A 16,715-nucleotide genomic window follows, 5' to 3' on the forward strand; every position below is an offset into this window, starting at 1 on the left:
CACCAGGGTCCCTCTGACACTGGGATGCCCCCCTCACCAGGATGCCCCCACACCCCAAGCTGGGGGACCCCCCCAGCCCAGGGTGCCCCCATGCCTGGGTGTCCCCCACACCGGGGTGCCCCCATGCCCCAAGCTGGGGTGTCCCCCAGCCCAAGGTGCCTCCACACTGGGGTCCCTCTGACACTGGAGTGCTCCTACATCCCACACTGGGATACCCCCACACCAGGGTGCCCCCCCACCCCAAGCTGGGGTACCCCCGCAGCCCAGGATGCCCCCATGCCTGGGTGTCTCCCACACCAGGGTGCCTCCATGCCCCAAGCTAGGGTGTCCCCCAGACCAGGGTGCCACCACACTGGGATCCCCCACACACACTGGGGTGCCCCCACACCCCAAGCTGGGGTGCCCCCCAGCCCAGGGTGCCCCCAGCGCGGGGTGCCCCACACCGTGTCTCCCCCAGCCCAGCGAGAACCCGGGCTTGGCTCTGCACTTCGCCCGCCGCGTCCAGACCCTGAAGGACAAGGTGCATTTCAGCTCCGTCCTCTTCTCCTGCCACGTCCGCAAGGTGAGGAGGGGTGAGGGGGGATCCATGAAGAGGGGTGTGGGGGGGGGTCCTACCCAGCCCCCACATCTGTGTCACCCCCCTCTGTGTCCCCTCAGATCAACCGCTTCGGTAAGAGCCGGGACCGGGCCATCCTGGTGACAGACCACCACGTCTACAAGCTGGACCCCCGCCAGCAGTACCGCGTGATGCGGGAGCTGCCCCTCAGCACCGTGAGTGCCCCCACTGCCCCCCGTGTCCCCAGGGCCCCTGGCATCCCCAGGGCATGGCAGGGACACACACAGGCAAAGCCCCTTCCCCTCCACCCCATCCCGGCTCTCCCGCTCCCACCCGAAGGTTGGAGACCCCGTGGGGATCACCGGGTCGGTGCTGTGGGTGCTGTTCCCCTGGTGACACCCTGCTGTCCCCACAGGTGACAGGGCTGAGTGTGACAACCTGCCGGGCGCAGCTGGTGGTGTTCCACACCCAAACCCAGGAGGACCTGGCCGTGTGTCTGCACAAGATGCAGCCGGCGGGGGACAACCGGGTGGGAGAGCTGGTGGGGGTCCTGCTGGAGCACTGCCGAGCGTGAGTCGGGCGGGCGGGAGGGAGTTTGCGGGTGACACTGAGCTGGGAGGAACTGGTGGTCTGTCTGAGGGTGGGGAGGCTCCTCAGAGGGACCTGAGCAGGCTGGATCCATGGGCTGAGCCCAAGGGGATGAGGTTGAACCAGGCCAAGGGCAGAGTCCTGCCCATGGGACACCCCGACCCCGAGCAGCGCTACAGGCTGGGGCAGGGGGCTGGAGAGCTGCTGGGGAGAAGGAGCTGGGGGTGTTGGGGGCCTGGGACTGCCCAGGAGCCAGCAGTGTGCCCGGGGGGCCAGGAAGGCCAAGGGCATCCTGGCTTGTGTCAGAGCCAGCGTGGCCACAGGGCCAGGGCAGGGCTTGTGCCCCTGGGCTGGGCACTGGGGAGGCTGGAGCTGGAGTGCTGGGTCCAGTTGTGGGCCCCTGAGTCCCAGCAGGAGCTGGAGGTCCTGGAGCGTGTCCAGAGAAGGGCAACCAGGCTGGGGAAGGGGCTGGAGAGCAGCAAAGCTTGCGAGGAGCGGCTGAGGGAGCTGGGGGTGCTGAGCCTGGAGCAGAGGAGGCTGAAGGGAGCCCTTCTCCCCCCTGCCCTGCCCTGCCCTGCCCTGCCCTGCCCTGGCAGGAGGGTGCAGAGAGGTGGGCGATGGTCTCTGCAGCCAGGGGCCAGGAGCTGGGAGGAGGGGCAATGGGCTCAAGCTGCCCCAGGGCAGGGTCAGCTCAGCTGGGAGGGCAAAGTTCTTCCCTGGCAGAGTTGTGGGGCTGTGGCACAGGCTGCCCAGGGAGGGGCTGAGTCCCCAGCCCTGGGGGTGTTTAACAGAGGGGAGATGAGGTGCTCAGGGAGCTGGGTCAGCACAGGACAGGGATGGTTGGACCCCAGGGGCTCAAAGGGCTTTTCCAGCCTGGGGACTCTGGGATTCTGGGACAGGGTGGGAATTTGGGGGTGTAGGGGAACAGGGAGGGGGGTATCCCAGCACCCCCTGACCCGGAGCTGTTGTAGGACCAAGCGGGAGCTGCAGGTGCAGGTTGCTGACTCCATCCAGCTGAGCTTCCGCGGGCGCCGGCGGGTGCTGACGGTGGAGCCGCGGCCGGACGCCGCCACCCCCGAGTTCGTCAAGAGCCGCGATGGGTTCGTGCTCTACTGGCCAGAGAGATGATGGGGGGGGGGACCCCAAAGCTTCTCCCCCTCCCCTTCCCCCCAGTCACCATCCTGCCTGCCCCTTCCGTACCCCCTTGGCCCCCCATCAAGGCCCCACAGCCCCACAGCAGACCTGGGAGCCCCCAAACCATGTGTGTCCCCCCCAGTGCCTCCCACGGATGATGTCGAAGCCTCTGGGAATAAAGAGTTAGATGGGACCCCAGAGCCCCCCCCAAATCATGGACAGGACCCTCGGGTCCCCCAGCAGCTCTGCCCTGGGGCTGGGGTCCCCCAAGAACTGCCCCATAACTGAGTGTCTGGTGTTGGGGGGCAGGGATGGAGGTGGGGTGGGAGCGATGGGGCCGAGTGGGATGGGATGGGATGGGATGGGATGGGTGGGGCACCCAAGGGCACCCCCTACACCCATCGTGGGGAGCCCCTGTGTCCCCTGCACCAGGCACCCCCTGTCCCCGTGTGCCCCCCGACAGCGGGGTCTGGAGCCCTTGTGGGTCGCTGGGTCCCAGGTCCTGGTGTCCCCAACGCCCTGCTGCCACTTTGGGATGGGTCCCCATGTCCCTGGCCCTGTGTCCCCATGTCCCTGGCTCTCCTGGAGTGTCCCGATGTCCTTGGGTCCCCATGTCTGCTGACACCAGGTGTCCCTACACCCCTGGGTCCCAATGTCCATGACACCCTGTGTCTCAGTGTCCCTGTCCCAAAGGTCGCTGGGTCCCAAGGTCCCCATGTCCCAAGGTCCCCATGTCCTTGGCCCGGTGGCCCTGGTGTCCCCATGCCTCAGGTCCTGATGTCCCCAGGTCCCATGTCACCGTGTCCCTGACACTCTGTGTCCCAGGTCCCCACATCCAACGCAGTGTCCTGATGTCACTGGGTGCCCATGCTCTGGGTCCTGACACCCCTGATGCTCTGTGTCCCCATGTCCCTGATTCCTGGTGTCACAATGTCCCCACGTCCCTGATCACTGGTGTCCCCGTGTCCCCAGCAGCCTGGACCCCATGTCCCTGTGTGACCAGGTCCCCATGCTGTGGATCCCCAGTGTCCCTGTGTCCCCAGCATCCTGGACCCCGCGTCCTTGTGTGACCAGGTCCCCACATCCCTGATCCCCGGTGTCCCCACGTACCTGATCCGTGGTGTCCCCGTGTCCCCATGTCCCTGATCCCCAGTGTCCCCATGTCCCCAGCATCCTGGCCCCTGTGTCCCTGTGTGACCATGTCCCTGATCCCTGCTGTCCCCGTGTCCCCATGTGACCAGGTCCCCATGCTGAGGATCCCCAGTATCACTGTGTTCCCAGCATCCCAGACCCCATGTCCCTGTGTGACCAGGTCCCCATGTCCCTGATCCCTGGTGTCCCTGTGTCCCCAGCATCCCAGACCCCACATCCCTGTGTGACCAGGTCCTCACATCCCTGTGTGACCACGTCCCCATGTCCCTGACCCCCGGTGTCCCCGTGTCCCCATGTCCCTGATCCCTGGTATCCCTGTGTCCCCAGCATCCCAGACCCCACGTCCCTGTGTGACCAGCTCCCCATGGCCCTGACCCCGGTGTCCCTGTGTCCCCATGGCCCGGACCCCATGGCCCTGATCCCTGGTGTCCCCGGTGTCCCCGTGTCCCTGATCCCTGGTGTCCCTGTGTCCCCAGCATCCCAGACCCTGAGTCCCTGTGTGACCAGGTGCCCATGGCCCTGACCCCGGTGTCCCCGTGTCCCTGATCCTCAGTGTCCCCATGTCCCCATGTCCCTGATCCCCGGTGTCCCCGTGTCCCTGATCCTCAGTGTCCCCATGTCCCCATGTCCCTGACCCCGGTGTCTCCGTGTCCCCAGCATCCCGGACCCCGTGTCCCTGGGTGTGACCAGGTCCCTACATCCCTCATCCCGGGTGTCCCTGTGTCCCCGTGTCCCTGATCCGCAGTGTCCCCGCATCCCCGTGTCCCTGACGCCCGGTGTCCCCATGTCCCTGACCCCGGTGTCCCCGTGTCCCCATGGCCCGGACCCCATGTCCCTGATCCCCGGTGTCCCCGTGTCCCTGATCCCGGGTGTCCCCATGTCCCCAGCATCCCAGACCCCGTGTCCCTGGGTGTGACCAGGTCCCTACATCCCTGACCCCGGTGTCCCCGTGTCCCTGATCCTCAGTGTCCCCATGTCCCTGATCCCCGGTGTCCCCGTGTCCCTGATCCGCAGTGTCCCCAGGTCCCCATGTCCCTGATCCCCGGTGCCCCCATGTCCCCAGCATCCCAGACCCCGTGTCCCTGTATGACCAGGTCCCCACATCCCTGATCCCGGGTGTCCCCGCGTCCCCGTGTCCCTGACGCCCGGTGTCCCCGTGTCCCTGACCCCGGTGTCCCCGTGTCCCCAGCATCCCGGACCCCGGGTCCCCGCCGGGGCCGGAAGCGGGGGGGTGGGTGGGGGGGTGGGTGTCCCCGTGTCTCCATGGGAACGGGGCGGGGTCCGACGGGGCGGGTGGCGGAAGGGGCGAGCGGCGGAAGGGGCGTGGCTGGTCAGAAAGGGGCGTGGCTGGGCGGAAAAGGGGGGCGTGGGTATGACGGATGGGGCGTGGCTCGTTGGAAATGGGCGTGGCCATGGCGAACGGGGCGTGGCTCGGCGGGCGGAAGGGGCGTGATTCCCCCCCCGCCCCCCGTCCCCCCCCGCAGGACTCGGTTTCCCGTGAGGCCCCGCGGCGGGCCCGGGGCCGGGCGGTTCCGGGGGCCGGGGCGGGCCGGGCCGGGCCGGGATGGAGGCCGTGCCCCGCATGCCCATGATCTGGCTCGACCTGAAGGAGGCCGGCGAGTTCGCCTTCAACGCCGCCGTCAAGAAGGTGGGGCCGGGGCTTGAATTGGGGGGGGGTGAGGGGGGGGGAAGGGGTATGAGGCCTGCGGGGCGCCCCGGGGAGCGGGCGGGCCCAGGCAGGGGCGGGGCCTGGCGGCGGGGAGGGGGCTCGGGGGGTGTTTGGGGGTCGAGGTGGAGGAGGGGGTGGAGGAAGAGGGGCTGGGGGGGCAGGGGTCGAGGTGGATGAGGGGCTGGGGGGGCGGGGAGGGGCTGGGGGGAGCGGGGGTCGAGGTGGATGAGGGGCTGGGGGAGGAGGAGGGGCTGGGGGGGCGGGGAGGGGGGTCGGGGTGGAGGAGGAAGAGGGGCTGGGGGGCGGGGAGGGGGCTCTGGGGGGTGTTTGGGGGGAGGTGGATGAGGGGCTGGGGGAGGAAGAGGGGCTGGGGGTGGGGAGGGGGCTCTGGGGGGCGTTTGGGGGTCGAGGTGGATGAGGGGGTGGAGGAGGAAGAGGGGCTGGGGGAGGAAGAGGGACTGGGGAGGCGGGGAGGGGGCCCTGGAGGGTGTTTGGGGGCTGAGGAGGGGGATTAGAGGCTCGGGGCGGTGTCTGGGGTTGGGAGGGCTGGGCAGGGGGATTGGGGGCTCAGGGGGGTGTTTTGGGTCTGGGGGGTTTGGGCAGGGGGATCGGGGTTTCTGAGGGGTGTTTGGGGTCAGAGGGGGCTGGGCAGGGGGATCAGGGGCTCTGGGGGGTGTTTTGGGGCTGGGGGGTTTGGGCAGGGGGATTGGGGGCTCTGGGGGCTGTTTGGGGTCCTGGGGGGTTTGGGCAGGGGGATCGGGGCTCTGGGGAGTGTTTGGGGTCAGAGGGGGCTGGGCAGGGGGATCAGGGGCTCTGGGGGGTGCTTTGGGGCTGGGGTGGCTGGGAAGGGGTATCGGGGGCTCTGGGGGCTGTTTGGGGGCTGGAAGGGGGGTCTGTGGGCATGAGGGGTATTTGAGGATGAAGAGGGGCTCGGGGGGGGTCAGGTCTGGGCGGGCTGGGGAGGGGCTCTGGGGGTGTTTGGGGTCTGATGGGGGGGTCTGTGGGGCTGAGGGGTGTTTGAGGAGGAAGAGGGGCTCTGCAGGTGGTATTTGGGGGCTGGGGGGAGGGGGGGTGCTGGAGGTGGGGGGAGGAATTGGGGCTCTGAGGAGTCTGGGGTGCCCAGAGAAGGGGTGAGCAGGGGGGTGGGGGGGATTTGGGGGGCCCTGCTGGGGCAGGGGGGCAGGGGTTGGGGGTGGCTGGAGGTGGGTGCTGGGGGCACCCTCAGGTGGGGTCTCCAGGGTGTGATGGGGCAGGGCTGTGCCCCCCTCCCCTTCCCCAGCCATGGCTCTACCCTGGGTGCCCCATCCACCCCCATCACCCCCTGCTTCCTCCTCAGACACTCCTCAGCCTCACAGGTCCTGCACCCCCCTTCCAGCCCCCCAACGCCCCCCAGAGCCCTGATCCCCCCTTCCCACCCACCCAGACCCCAAACACCCCCAGAGCCCCAATCCCCCTTCCCAAACCCCCCAGCCCCAAAACACCCCCCAGAGCCCACCCCCTTCCCACCACCCAGACCCCAACACCCCCAGACCGAGCCCCCGATCCCCCTTCCCAACACCCCCAGAGCCCCGATCCCCCTTCCCAACCCCCCCCAGCCCCAAAACACCCCCCAGAGCCCCTGATCCCCATTCCCAACCCCCCCCAGACTCCAAACACCCCCCAGAGCCCCCAATCCCCCTTCCCAGGCCCCCCAGACCCAAAACACCCCCTAAAGCCCCTGATATCCCTTCCTAACCTCCCCAGGACCCCAAACACCCCCCAGAGCCCTGATATCCCTTCCCAACCCCCCAGACCCAAAACACCCCCCAGAGCCCCTGATATCCCTTCCCAACCACCCCAGACCCCAAACACCCCCCAGAGCCCCTGATATCCCTTCCCAACCCCCCAGGACCCCAAACACCCCCCAGAGCCCCTGATATCCCTTCCCACCCCCCAGGACCCCAAACACCCCTAAAGCCCCTGATATCCCTTCCCAACCCCCCCAGACCCAAAACACCCCCCAGAACCCTGATATCCCTTCCCAACCCCCCCAGCCCCAACCCCCCCCAGAGCTCCTCTTCCTCCTCAAACACCCCTCACGCTCACAGATCCTGCACCCCCTTCCAGCCCCCAAACACCCCTCAGAGCCCCTTCCCAACCCCCCCAGACCCCAAAACACCCCCTAGAGTCCCTGATCCCCATTCCCAACCCCCCCCAGACCCAAAACACCCCCCAGAGCCCCTGATCCCCCTTCCCAACCCCCCCAGACCCAGCATCCCCCCAGATCTCCTCTTCCTCCTCAAACACCCCTCACCCTCCCAGACCCTGCATCCCCCTCCCAGCCCCCAATCCCTCTTCCCAGCCCCCCCAAAGCCCCAAAACACCCCCCAGAGCCCCTGATCCCCCTTCCCAGCCCCCCTGATCCCAGACACCACCCTCAACATCCCCTTTCCCAGCCACGTGCTGCTGCAAAGGGGGAACCAAGGAGTCCAGAGGGGGGGCAGGGAGCAGCTTCTCCCACTGTGGGGTGTTTAAACGCCCCCCTGGCCCCTTTTTGGGGCCAGTCAGGAGCGTGGTGGGTGTGAGGTGATGGGGTCTTTCCCTCCCTTGCCCTTCCCACCCCAGCAGGGACCCAGCTGGTGGCTGAAGCAGCTCCAGTGCTCCATGGAGCAGCCCCAAACACCCCCCCACTATCACTGGGGGTTGATTTATGGGTTAGGGGGAGGATTTTAGGGGGATTCCCTCATGTTTGTGCCATCACCCTGCTGGTATTTTGGGGAGGGGGGGCTGCTGCTGTCCCCTTGGTGTTCCCATGCTGGGGGGGAAGGTGTGTGGGAGCCTGGAGCTGAGTCATGCTGTGCCAGCCAGGCCAAGGTGCAGGGCCAGCCCTGGGCAGGGTGGTGACACCCCAGGGTGAGCCCCAGCCAAGGGGGTGCTGACCTCTGGTGCTTGAGGGGGGGGTTATTTTGGGGAGGGGGCTTGTCTGCAGCAGTGGGTGGGGAGCTGTTGTCCCAGGGTGTTTGGTGGGGCTCAGGAGGAGCCCTGGGGAATAGAAACCCATCACCCTGGCTGGCACTGAGGGGTGGGGGGGAGAGGAAACACCCCTTGTGTCTGCCCTAACCCTGAGGTAAGGGGGTGGGCAGCCCTTCCAGTGCCCCACCTCCCTTAACTGGGCAGCTACTGGGCTGGATCAAGCTCCAGATGGAGCTGATGGGCTGAGTGTCCTGGTGTCTCCCCCGTGGCTGTTGGGTGAATCCCCACACAGACCCTTGGAGGACTTGGGGTTGGGAAGCACCTTTCCTTGGGGCTTTGCCCCCCATGGCACCCTGCACCCCAGCTTTGTGTTAAGCTGGGGCTCAGTGGGAGCTGGGTGAGGCTTTTGGGGTGGGGGGAGTGGGTTTTGAGGGGGGGACACCAGCCAGCACGTGCCCCCCTCACACTGCCAGAGCCACCCTGGGGGCTCCTCCTCTGCCTTCCTGGGGACCCTTGGCTGGATTTGCACCACAGGGCTGGGACAGGGTGTCAAGGCAGAGCTTGGCTTCCTCACCTTCCCCTTCCTCTTCCCTCTTCCTCCTCCCAGTTTGTCCTGAAGAACTATGGGGAGAACCCAGAGAACTACAACGAGGAGCTGCGGAAGCTGGAGCTGCTGCGGCAGGTGACAGGGCTCAGCCCAAGCCCCTCACCCCCCTCCTGCCCAGGGCTCTGTCCTCTGCCTCCCACCTCTTCCCTCAGCCAGGAGCCACAGCCAGGACCTGGGTGGGTGTTGAAACACCCACAGCCCAGGTTCTGGGGCTTCAACCCCCCCGAAGCAGGAGGCTGGGAGACCTTCCTGGGGTCTCCTGCTCTTCCCAGCGCAGCTCTGCTGGAGCAGCAGGTCCTGTAGCTTGGCTGGGACACCCCCTTTTCAGGCACCCCTGAATTCTTCCCATTTATTTCACCCTGAGGACCCTCCCCCAAGGTTGGGGGGGACCCTGGGCAACCTTGTGTAGCTCCAGGCCTGGAGGTTGGTGGCCCTGCCTGTGGCAGGGGGGTTGGAGCTCTGGGACCCTTGGGGTCTCTCCCACCCCAGCCCAGTCTGGGATTCTATGACACACTGTAGGGGGGAGAGCAGAGACATCCCCCTCCCCAAACTGGTTTACCCCAAACCCATAAAGCTGCTCCCCCAGCCCCATTTTTAAGCAGCCCCCCCACCCCCTTCACGTTCCCTCAACACTGATGTTCTCCATGAGGCTTCTCCCCACCTCTCCCACGCCAAATGAAGCTCCTGATTTTGCCAGTCCCTCCCCTCCCTGAGGTCCACCCTGGCCTTTGGGGCAGCTTCTTCCTCCTCTTCCTCCTCCTCTTCCTCCTCTTCCTCCCCTCCAGAGTGCAGTCAACGTCCCCAGGGACTTCGAGGGGTGCAGCACCCTGCGGAAGTACTTCGGGCAGCTCCACTACCTGCAGAGCCGCATCCCCATGGGTGCTGAGCAGGAGGCAGCTGTCCCCATCGCCTGGTGAGCCCCTGGATGACCCCACCAGCACCCAACCTGGCACTGCCCCAGCTTGGGGTGCCAGGGGGGTGATTTGGGGGGGGTGGGGGGGTGGGATCCTGCCCCGGGGATCAGGGGAGGGCTGAGGAGACGCAGGGAAGGGGCAGGGCGGTGTCACCATGTGAGGTGTCACCATGTGAGGTGTCACCATGGCACTGCCCAGATCCCCTTCTGACCCTCCCTGGGGCTGGCAGAGCCACTTGCCTGTGTGTAAACTGGGTGTCTGTGGGCTTCCCACCCCAAAACGAGCTCCTGCTGTGCCCCACCCCTGCCCCAACACCCATGGTGCCACCAGGCCCCTTCTCCCACCCTCCCACCTCCCTGGTAACCACCCTGCTCCTCTCTCAGGACTGAGATCTTCTCAGGCAAGACAGTGACACATGAGGACATCAAGTATGAGCAGGCCTGTGTCCTCTACAACCTGGGTAAGGAGCTGGGGAGCCCCTGGCCCTGTCCTCTGCACCCCAGGGTGGGAGGGACACTCCCCCTGAACCTCAGAGTGGTCCCACAGCTCATCCTGGTTGTGTGTCACCCCCAGGGTGGGGTGCTTGGTGCTGCACAGGGGGTGAGATTTGGTGCCTCACCCCAGTTGTGTGTCACCCTGAGGAGCTGATGTGGGGTTGCAGCGTTACAAGGGGACCTTCCTGCTGCTGAAACCCACCCCTGGCATCATGGTCACCCCTTCCACCAGCTTCCTCTGCTCCCAGATGACCATTTTAGGGGTCTAGCTGACCCCCCCTGATGCTGGTGAGGTGCCCAGGCCCCTTCTGAGGGGTGTCAGTGGAGCTCCAGGGTGTCCCATGCTCACTCTGAGGGGTGACTCACAGTGACAGGGTGTCCTTGGGGTGTGGGGACCCAACAGGGTGTCACCCTGGCCACCTCCCCGTGGATGTTTGGCTTTGTGGGGGCTGGGAGAGTGTCCTCACCCCACTGAGCTTCATCCTCTCCCCACAGGTGCTCTGCACTCCATGCTGGGTGCCATGGACAAGAGGGTGTCTGAGGAGGTAACGCTGCCCTGGCTCTTCCTCCACCCCCTTCCCCCTGGCCCTTGGTGATCCCAAGGATTCCTCCTCCAGAACCTGGGGGCTAAAAGCACCTTGACATCAACCACCAGATGTCTGCTGCCACCCAGTGTCACTGCAGAGCTTAGGAGGAGCCTCCTCCTCCTCCTCCTGTCCCTTGAGGAGCCTCCTCCTCCTCCTCCTGTCCCTTGAGGAGCCTCCTCCTCCTGTCCCTTGAGGAGCCACCTCCTCCTCCTCCTGTCCCTTGAGGAGCCTCCTCCTCCTGTCCCTTGAGGAGCCTCCTCCTCCTGTCCCTTGAGGAGCCACCTCCTCCTCCTCCTGTCCCTTGAGGAGCCACCTCCTCCTCCTCCTCCTGCCCCTTGAGGAGCCTCCTCCTCCTCCTCCTGCCCCTTGAGGAGCCTCCTCCTCCTCCTCCTCCTGCCCCTTGAGGAGCCTCCTCCTCCTCCTCCTCCTGTCCCTTGAGGAGCCTCCTCCTCCTCCTCCTGTCCCTTGAGGAGCCACCTCCTCATCCTCCTGCCCCTTGAGGAGCCACCTCCTCATCCTCATGTCCCTCCCTGCCCCAGTGTTCCCCATCCTGCTGAGAACTGACACAGCTCATGGCATGCACACTCAGCCCAGAGCTGGTTAGAGCCCTTTGAGCTCCAGGGACTCCCTCCCCAGCTGCTTTTTGGGGTCTCAGAGGAGTCAGGGACCTCCAAACCCCTTCAGAAGGGAAGTCCCCAGCTCCCTGAGCTCATCCAACACACGTTCTCCACCCTGCCAGGGCATGAAGGTCTCCTGCACCCACTTCCAGTGCGCTGCTGGGGCCTTCACCTACCTGAGGGATCACTTCCCCCACTCCTACAGCGTGGACATGAGCCACCAGATCCTCAACCTCAACATCAACCTCATGCTGGTAGGAACTGGGCTCCCCCGGGGCACCACTGGGATGGGGAGAGGGTGTTGGGAGGAGGGGGAAGGGAAGGGAACGTCCCCACCTTGTCTGTGGCAGGGCCAGGCACAGGAGTGTCTCCTGGAGAAGTCCATGCTGGATAACAGGAAGAGTTTCCTTGTAGCCCGGATCAGTGCCCAGGTGAGGACCTGGGTGACCAGCTCTGGGGCACTGGGGTGACCATATGACACTGGGGTGACCAGCTCCATGTGGCACTGGGGTGACCAGCTCCATGTGGCACTGGGGTGACCAGCTCTGGGGCACTAGGGTGACCAGCTCTGGGGCACTGGGGTGACCATGTGGCACTGGGGGTGACCAGCTCTGTGGGGCACTGGGGTGACCGTGTGGCACTGGGGTGACCAGCTCTGGGGCACTGGGGTGACCAGTTCTGTGTGGCACTGGGGTGACCATGTGGCACTGGGGTGACCATGTGACACTGGGGTGACCAGCTCTGGGGCACTGGGGTGACCATGTGACACTGGGGTGACCAGCTCTGGGGCACTGGGGTGACCAGCTCTGTGGGACACTGGGGTGACCATATGACACTGGGGTGACCATATGACACTGGGGTGACCATCTCTGGGGCACTGGGGTGACCAGCTCTGTGTGGCACTGGGGTGACCAGCTCTGTGGGACACTGGGGTGACCATCTCTGGGGCACTGGGGTGACCAGCTCTGTGTGGCACTGGGGTGACCAGCTCTGGGGCACTGGGGTGACCAGCTCTGTGGGGCACTGGGGTGACCGTGTGGCACTGGGGTGACCAGCTCTGGGGCACTGGGGTGACCAGTTCTGTGTGGCACTGGGGTGACCATGTGACACTGGGGTGACCAGCTCTGTGTGGCACTGGGGTGACCAGCTCTGGGGCACTGGGGTGACCAGCTCTGTGAGGCACTGGGGTGACCAGCTCTGGGGCACTGGGGTGACCATGTGGCACTGGGGTGACCAGCTCTGGGGCACTGGGGTGACCAGCTCTGTGGGACACTGGGGTGACCAGCTCTGGGGCACTGGGGTGACCAGCTCTGTGGGACACTGGGGTGACCATGTGGCACTGGGGTGACCAGCTCTGTGGGACACTGGGGTGACCAGCTCTGGGGCACTGGGGTGACCATGTGACACTGGGGTGACCAGCTCTGTGGGACACTGGGGTGACCAGCTCTGGGGCACTGGGGTGACCGTGTGACACTGGGGTGACCGTGTGACACTGGGGTGACCAGCTGTGTGTGGCACTGGGGTGACCAGCTCTGGGACACTGGGGTGTCCATCTCCATGTGACACTGGGGTGACCGTGTGACACTGGGGTGACCATGTGGCACTGGGCTGTCCCTTCCCATGGTAGTGGGGGGCACAGGGGGGTGTTCAAGGCCCCTTCCCACCCCCACCACTCCCAGACTCTCACTCCCCACAGCTCCAGGATGTTTCTCCCAACACCATCCCCACCCCCTGGCCTCACCCAAACCACCCCCCACCAGCTCTGGGTGCAAACTCCATCCCCTCTCTGCCCTGGGGACCCCCTGGGGACCCAGCCCCCCAGGCCAGGGGGTCCCAGTCCCCATCCCTCCCCCCACAGGTGGTGGATTACTACAAGGAGGCGTGCCGGGCGCTGGAGAACTCGGACACGGCCTCACTGCTGGGCAAGATCCAGAAGGACTGGAAGAAACTGGTCCAGATGAAAATCTATTACTTTGCTGCTGTGGCTCATGTGAGTGGGGACATAACTTGGGCTGGGGGGCAGCTTGAATGAAGTTTGGGGGGGGTCTAACCCTGTGCTCCCACCCTGATTTGGGCTCCTCGTGCCCACAACCCACCTGCTGAGGGGGCTTTGGCTGCTCCCTGGGCTTTTCTTGCCTGTTTTGGAAAGGGGTTTCCATGGGTTCAGGAGCTCTGACACCCCTGGGTTGTCTCCTTGCAGCTGCACATGGGAAAACAGGCTGAGGAGCAGCAGAAGTTTGGGGAGAGGGTAAGTTTGGGGGGGTCTCCTCAACCCATCCCGGGCTCTGGATCGTGTTCCTGCCTCAGGAGGGTTGAGTCATCATAGAATGGTCTGGGTTGGGAGGGACCCCAAGGGTCCCAGAGCTCCAACCCCCTGCCACAGGCAGGGCCACCAACCTCCAGGCCTGGAGCTACACAAGGGTGCCCAGGGCCCCAGCCAACCTGGCCTGGAACACCCCCAGGGACGGGGCACCCACCCCCTCTCTGGGCAGCCCCTTCCAGCCCCTCACCACTGTCCTGGAGGAGATGGTGACATCAGTGACACGGCTCACCCACAGCTCTGAGGACACCTGTGTGTCACCAGCCACTTCCTCCCTCCCACCAGAGTTTGGGGGTGCTCTCAGAAAGCCCCCCCTTTATGTACCCCTCTCAATCCCCCCTCTCTCCACAGGTCATCTACTTCCAGAGCGCTCTGGATAAGCTCAATGAAGCCATCAAGCTGGCCAAGGTGTGTTCCCACCCCATCTGCACTGAGTTTTGGGGGGGTTTGGGGTTCCCATCCCTGCACTGAGCTGCAGGACAGTGCAGAGGAGGTGAGGAGCAGCTTCCTCCACTGCTCCCAGTGCTGGCAGACCCATGGTAGCCTCCCAAAACATCAGTGTAACCCCTGGGGGACATCCAGGGCTCTGCTGTCCCCCAATCCCTCACTTTTTGGGGGGGGTTGGTTGGGGTTTCAGCATTTGGGCAGCTCCAGAAGGGTCTTGGGTCTCCCTGTGGGTGCTGGGGAAGCTGAGGACAGGCTCATGATGGGGTCTGCACCCAAAATGGGGATGTGGAGGATTTGGGGCGTCTCCATTCCCTTGTGGGGTGTGAGGGGAGATGGGTGACGTGGCTGCTGCTGCTCCTGGGAAGCTGTGGCCATTCCCAGCCTGGTCCAGCTCCTTCTCCTGTCTCCAGGGCCAACCAGAAACGGTCCAGGAAGCCCTGCGCTTCACCATGGATGTCATAGGTGGCAAGTGAGTCCACCCCCACCCTGGGCCCACCCTGAGCCCACCCTGAGTCCACCCTCACCCTGAGCCCACCCTGAGTCCATCCCCACCCTGAGTTCATCCCCACCCTGAGCCCATGCCCACCCTGAGCCCACCCTGAGCCCATCCCCACCCTGAGCCCATCCCCACCCTGAGCCCACCCCTACCCTGAGCCCATCACCACCCTGAGCCCATCACCACCCTGAGCCCACCCTGAGCCCACCCTGAGCCCACCCTGAGCCCATCCCCACCCTGAGCCCACCCCTACCCTGAGCCCATCACCACCCTGAGCCCATCACCACCCTGAGCCCACCCTGAGCCCACCCTGAGCCCATGCCCACCCTGAGCCCACCCTGAGCCCACCCTGAGCCCATTGCCACCCTGAGCCCACCCTGAGCCCATCACCACCCTGAGCCCACCCTGAGCCCACCCTGAGCCCACCCTGAGCCCACTCTGAGCCCATCCCCATCCTGAGCCCATTCCCACTGAGTCCATCCCCACCCTGAGCCTACCCTGAGCCCACGCCCACCCTGAGCCCGTCCCCACCCTGAGCCCATGCCCACCCTGAGCCCATGCCCACCCTGAGCCCATGCCCACCCTGAGCCCGTCCCCACCCTGAGCCCGTCCCCACCCTGAGCCCATGCCCACCCTGAGCCCATGCCCACCCTGCTTCTCCACAGCTTGGAGAACATCTGGTGGTGAAAACTGGGTGTCCCCAGTGCCCCCAGCCAGGCAGAGCTGAGCCCCCAGTGCTCCCCCCAGGCTCTGGAAGTGGCTCTTGGCTCTCCCAGAGCAATCCCATGGGGAAGGGAGCTTGGGGAAGCTGGAGATGTTGGTTTGTTCCTCCCTGGTGCAGTGTCCCTCCCTGGTTTTAGGTACAACTCAGCCAAGAAGGACAATGACTTCATCTACCATGAAGCTGTGCCAGCCCTGGACACCCTGCAGTCTGTGAAAGGTGAGGCTGGGCCAGGCTCCTCCATGGTGGGAATCAGAGAACCCCAGACTGGGCTGAACTGGAAAGGACCCCAAGGGTCCCAGAGCTCCAACCCCCTGCACAGGCAGGGCCACCAACCTCCAGGCCTGGAGCTACACAAGGGTGCCCAGGGCCCCAGCCAACCTGGCCTGGAACACCCCCAGGGACGAGGCACCCACCCCCTCTCTGGGCAGCCCCTTCCAGCCCCTCCCCACTCTCTCTGCACAGAACTTCCCCCCAGTCTCTCCTCTCCCCCTTCCCTCCTCCAGCTTCACTCCAGCCCCTTGTCCTGCCAGTCTCTGCCCTTCCCAAGAGCTGATTCCCCTCCTGTTCCTGGGGTCCCTTCAGGGACGGGGAGGCTGCACTGAGGTCCCCCCACAGCCTTCTCTTCTCCAGGCTGACCCAGCCCAGCTCCCTCAGCCTCTCTCCCTAGGGGAGCTGCTCCAGCCCTCTGAGCATCCCCGGGGCTCCTCTGACCCCTCTCCAACAGCCCCACATCTTCCTTGTGTTGGGCCCCAGCTCTGGCCACAGGACTCCAGCTGGGGAGGGCAGAGCAGAGAGGGACAATCCCCTCCCTGTCCCTGCTGCCCCCCCTCTGCTGTTTGATGGCCTTGGGGCTCCAGGACTCTGGGTTTCCCCTCTCTGAAGGAAGCTGTGGGGGTCTCACCTCTGTTCTCCCCCTTCCAGGTGCCCCACTGGTGAAGGCTCTCCCAGTCAACCCCACAGACCCAGCTGTCACTGGTCCTGATATCTTTGCCAAGCTGGTGCCTATGGCTGCCCACGAAGCCTCTTCCCTCTACAGGTACCTCCTGGGGCTGGGGGGTGGACAGACAGACAGACACAGCGCTGTGCTGCAGTGATCATGGGGCTGTGGGTGCAGATCTCCAGCAAGGAGCTCGATGAAGAGCCCAGGCTGGAGCTCTGGGAGCTGGGGGGCACCTTCCAGACCATGGTGGCTTCCCTGGGGGGCTGGGGGGGGTCCAGACCAGCCGTGGTGGCTTCCCTGGGGGGCTGGGGGGGACCATCCAGACCACGGTGGCTTCCCTGGGAGGCTGGGGGGACCATCCAGACCGTGGTGGCTTCCCTGGGGGGCTGGGGGGGTCCAAACCAGCCATGGTGGCTTCCCTGGGGAGCTGGGGGTGTCCAAACCAGCCATGGTGGCTTCCCTGGGGAGCTGGGGGGGTTCAGACCAGCCATGGTGGCTTCCCTGGGGAGCTGGGGGGG

General features: G+C 65.6%; 2 protein-coding genes across 2 annotated transcripts in view; both read left to right on the forward strand.

Moving 5' to 3' along the window:
* MYO1G (myosin IG) overlaps positions 1–2,534 on the forward strand; it is a gene marked incomplete at its 5' end in the record, with an annotated part of 29,189 nt that extends 26,655 nt beyond the window's left edge. Inside the window, 4 exons of the mRNA XM_084280151.1 lie at positions 458–562; positions 658–771; positions 972–1,126; positions 2,116–2,534. Coding sequence (XP_084136277.1) covers positions 458–562; positions 658–771; positions 972–1,126; positions 2,116–2,272 — 531 coding nt within the window. The 3' untranslated portion in view covers positions 2,273–2,534. The remainder of the gene's footprint in view (positions 1–457; positions 563–657; positions 772–971; positions 1,127–2,115) is intronic.
* A 2,449-nt stretch (positions 2,535–4,983) lies between these two features.
* Positions 4,984–16,715, forward strand: part of PTPN23 (protein tyrosine phosphatase non-receptor type 23) — a 19,049-nt gene continuing 7,317 nt past the window's right edge. The window contains exons 1-13 of the mRNA XM_084260712.1: positions 4,984–5,078; positions 8,659–8,733; positions 9,444–9,571; positions 9,956–10,032; positions 10,562–10,611; positions 11,393–11,524; positions 11,621–11,701; positions 13,129–13,260; positions 13,471–13,518; positions 13,942–13,998; positions 14,448–14,506; positions 15,394–15,473; positions 16,179–16,293. Coding sequence (XP_084116838.1) covers positions 4,995–5,078; positions 8,659–8,733; positions 9,444–9,571; positions 9,956–10,032; positions 10,562–10,611; positions 11,393–11,524; positions 11,621–11,701; positions 13,129–13,260; positions 13,471–13,518; positions 13,942–13,998; positions 14,448–14,506; positions 15,394–15,473; positions 16,179–16,293 — 1,118 coding nt within the window. The 5' untranslated portion in view covers positions 4,984–4,994. The remainder of the gene's footprint in view (positions 5,079–8,658; positions 8,734–9,443; positions 9,572–9,955; positions 10,033–10,561; positions 10,612–11,392; positions 11,525–11,620; positions 11,702–13,128; positions 13,261–13,470; positions 13,519–13,941; positions 13,999–14,447; positions 14,507–15,393; positions 15,474–16,178; positions 16,294–16,715) is intronic.

Source organism: Gallinula chloropus (assembly GCF_964237585.1).
Source record: "Gallinula chloropus genome assembly, chromosome: 2".
NCBI lineage: Eukaryota > Metazoa > Chordata > Aves > Gruiformes > Rallidae > Gallinula > Gallinula chloropus.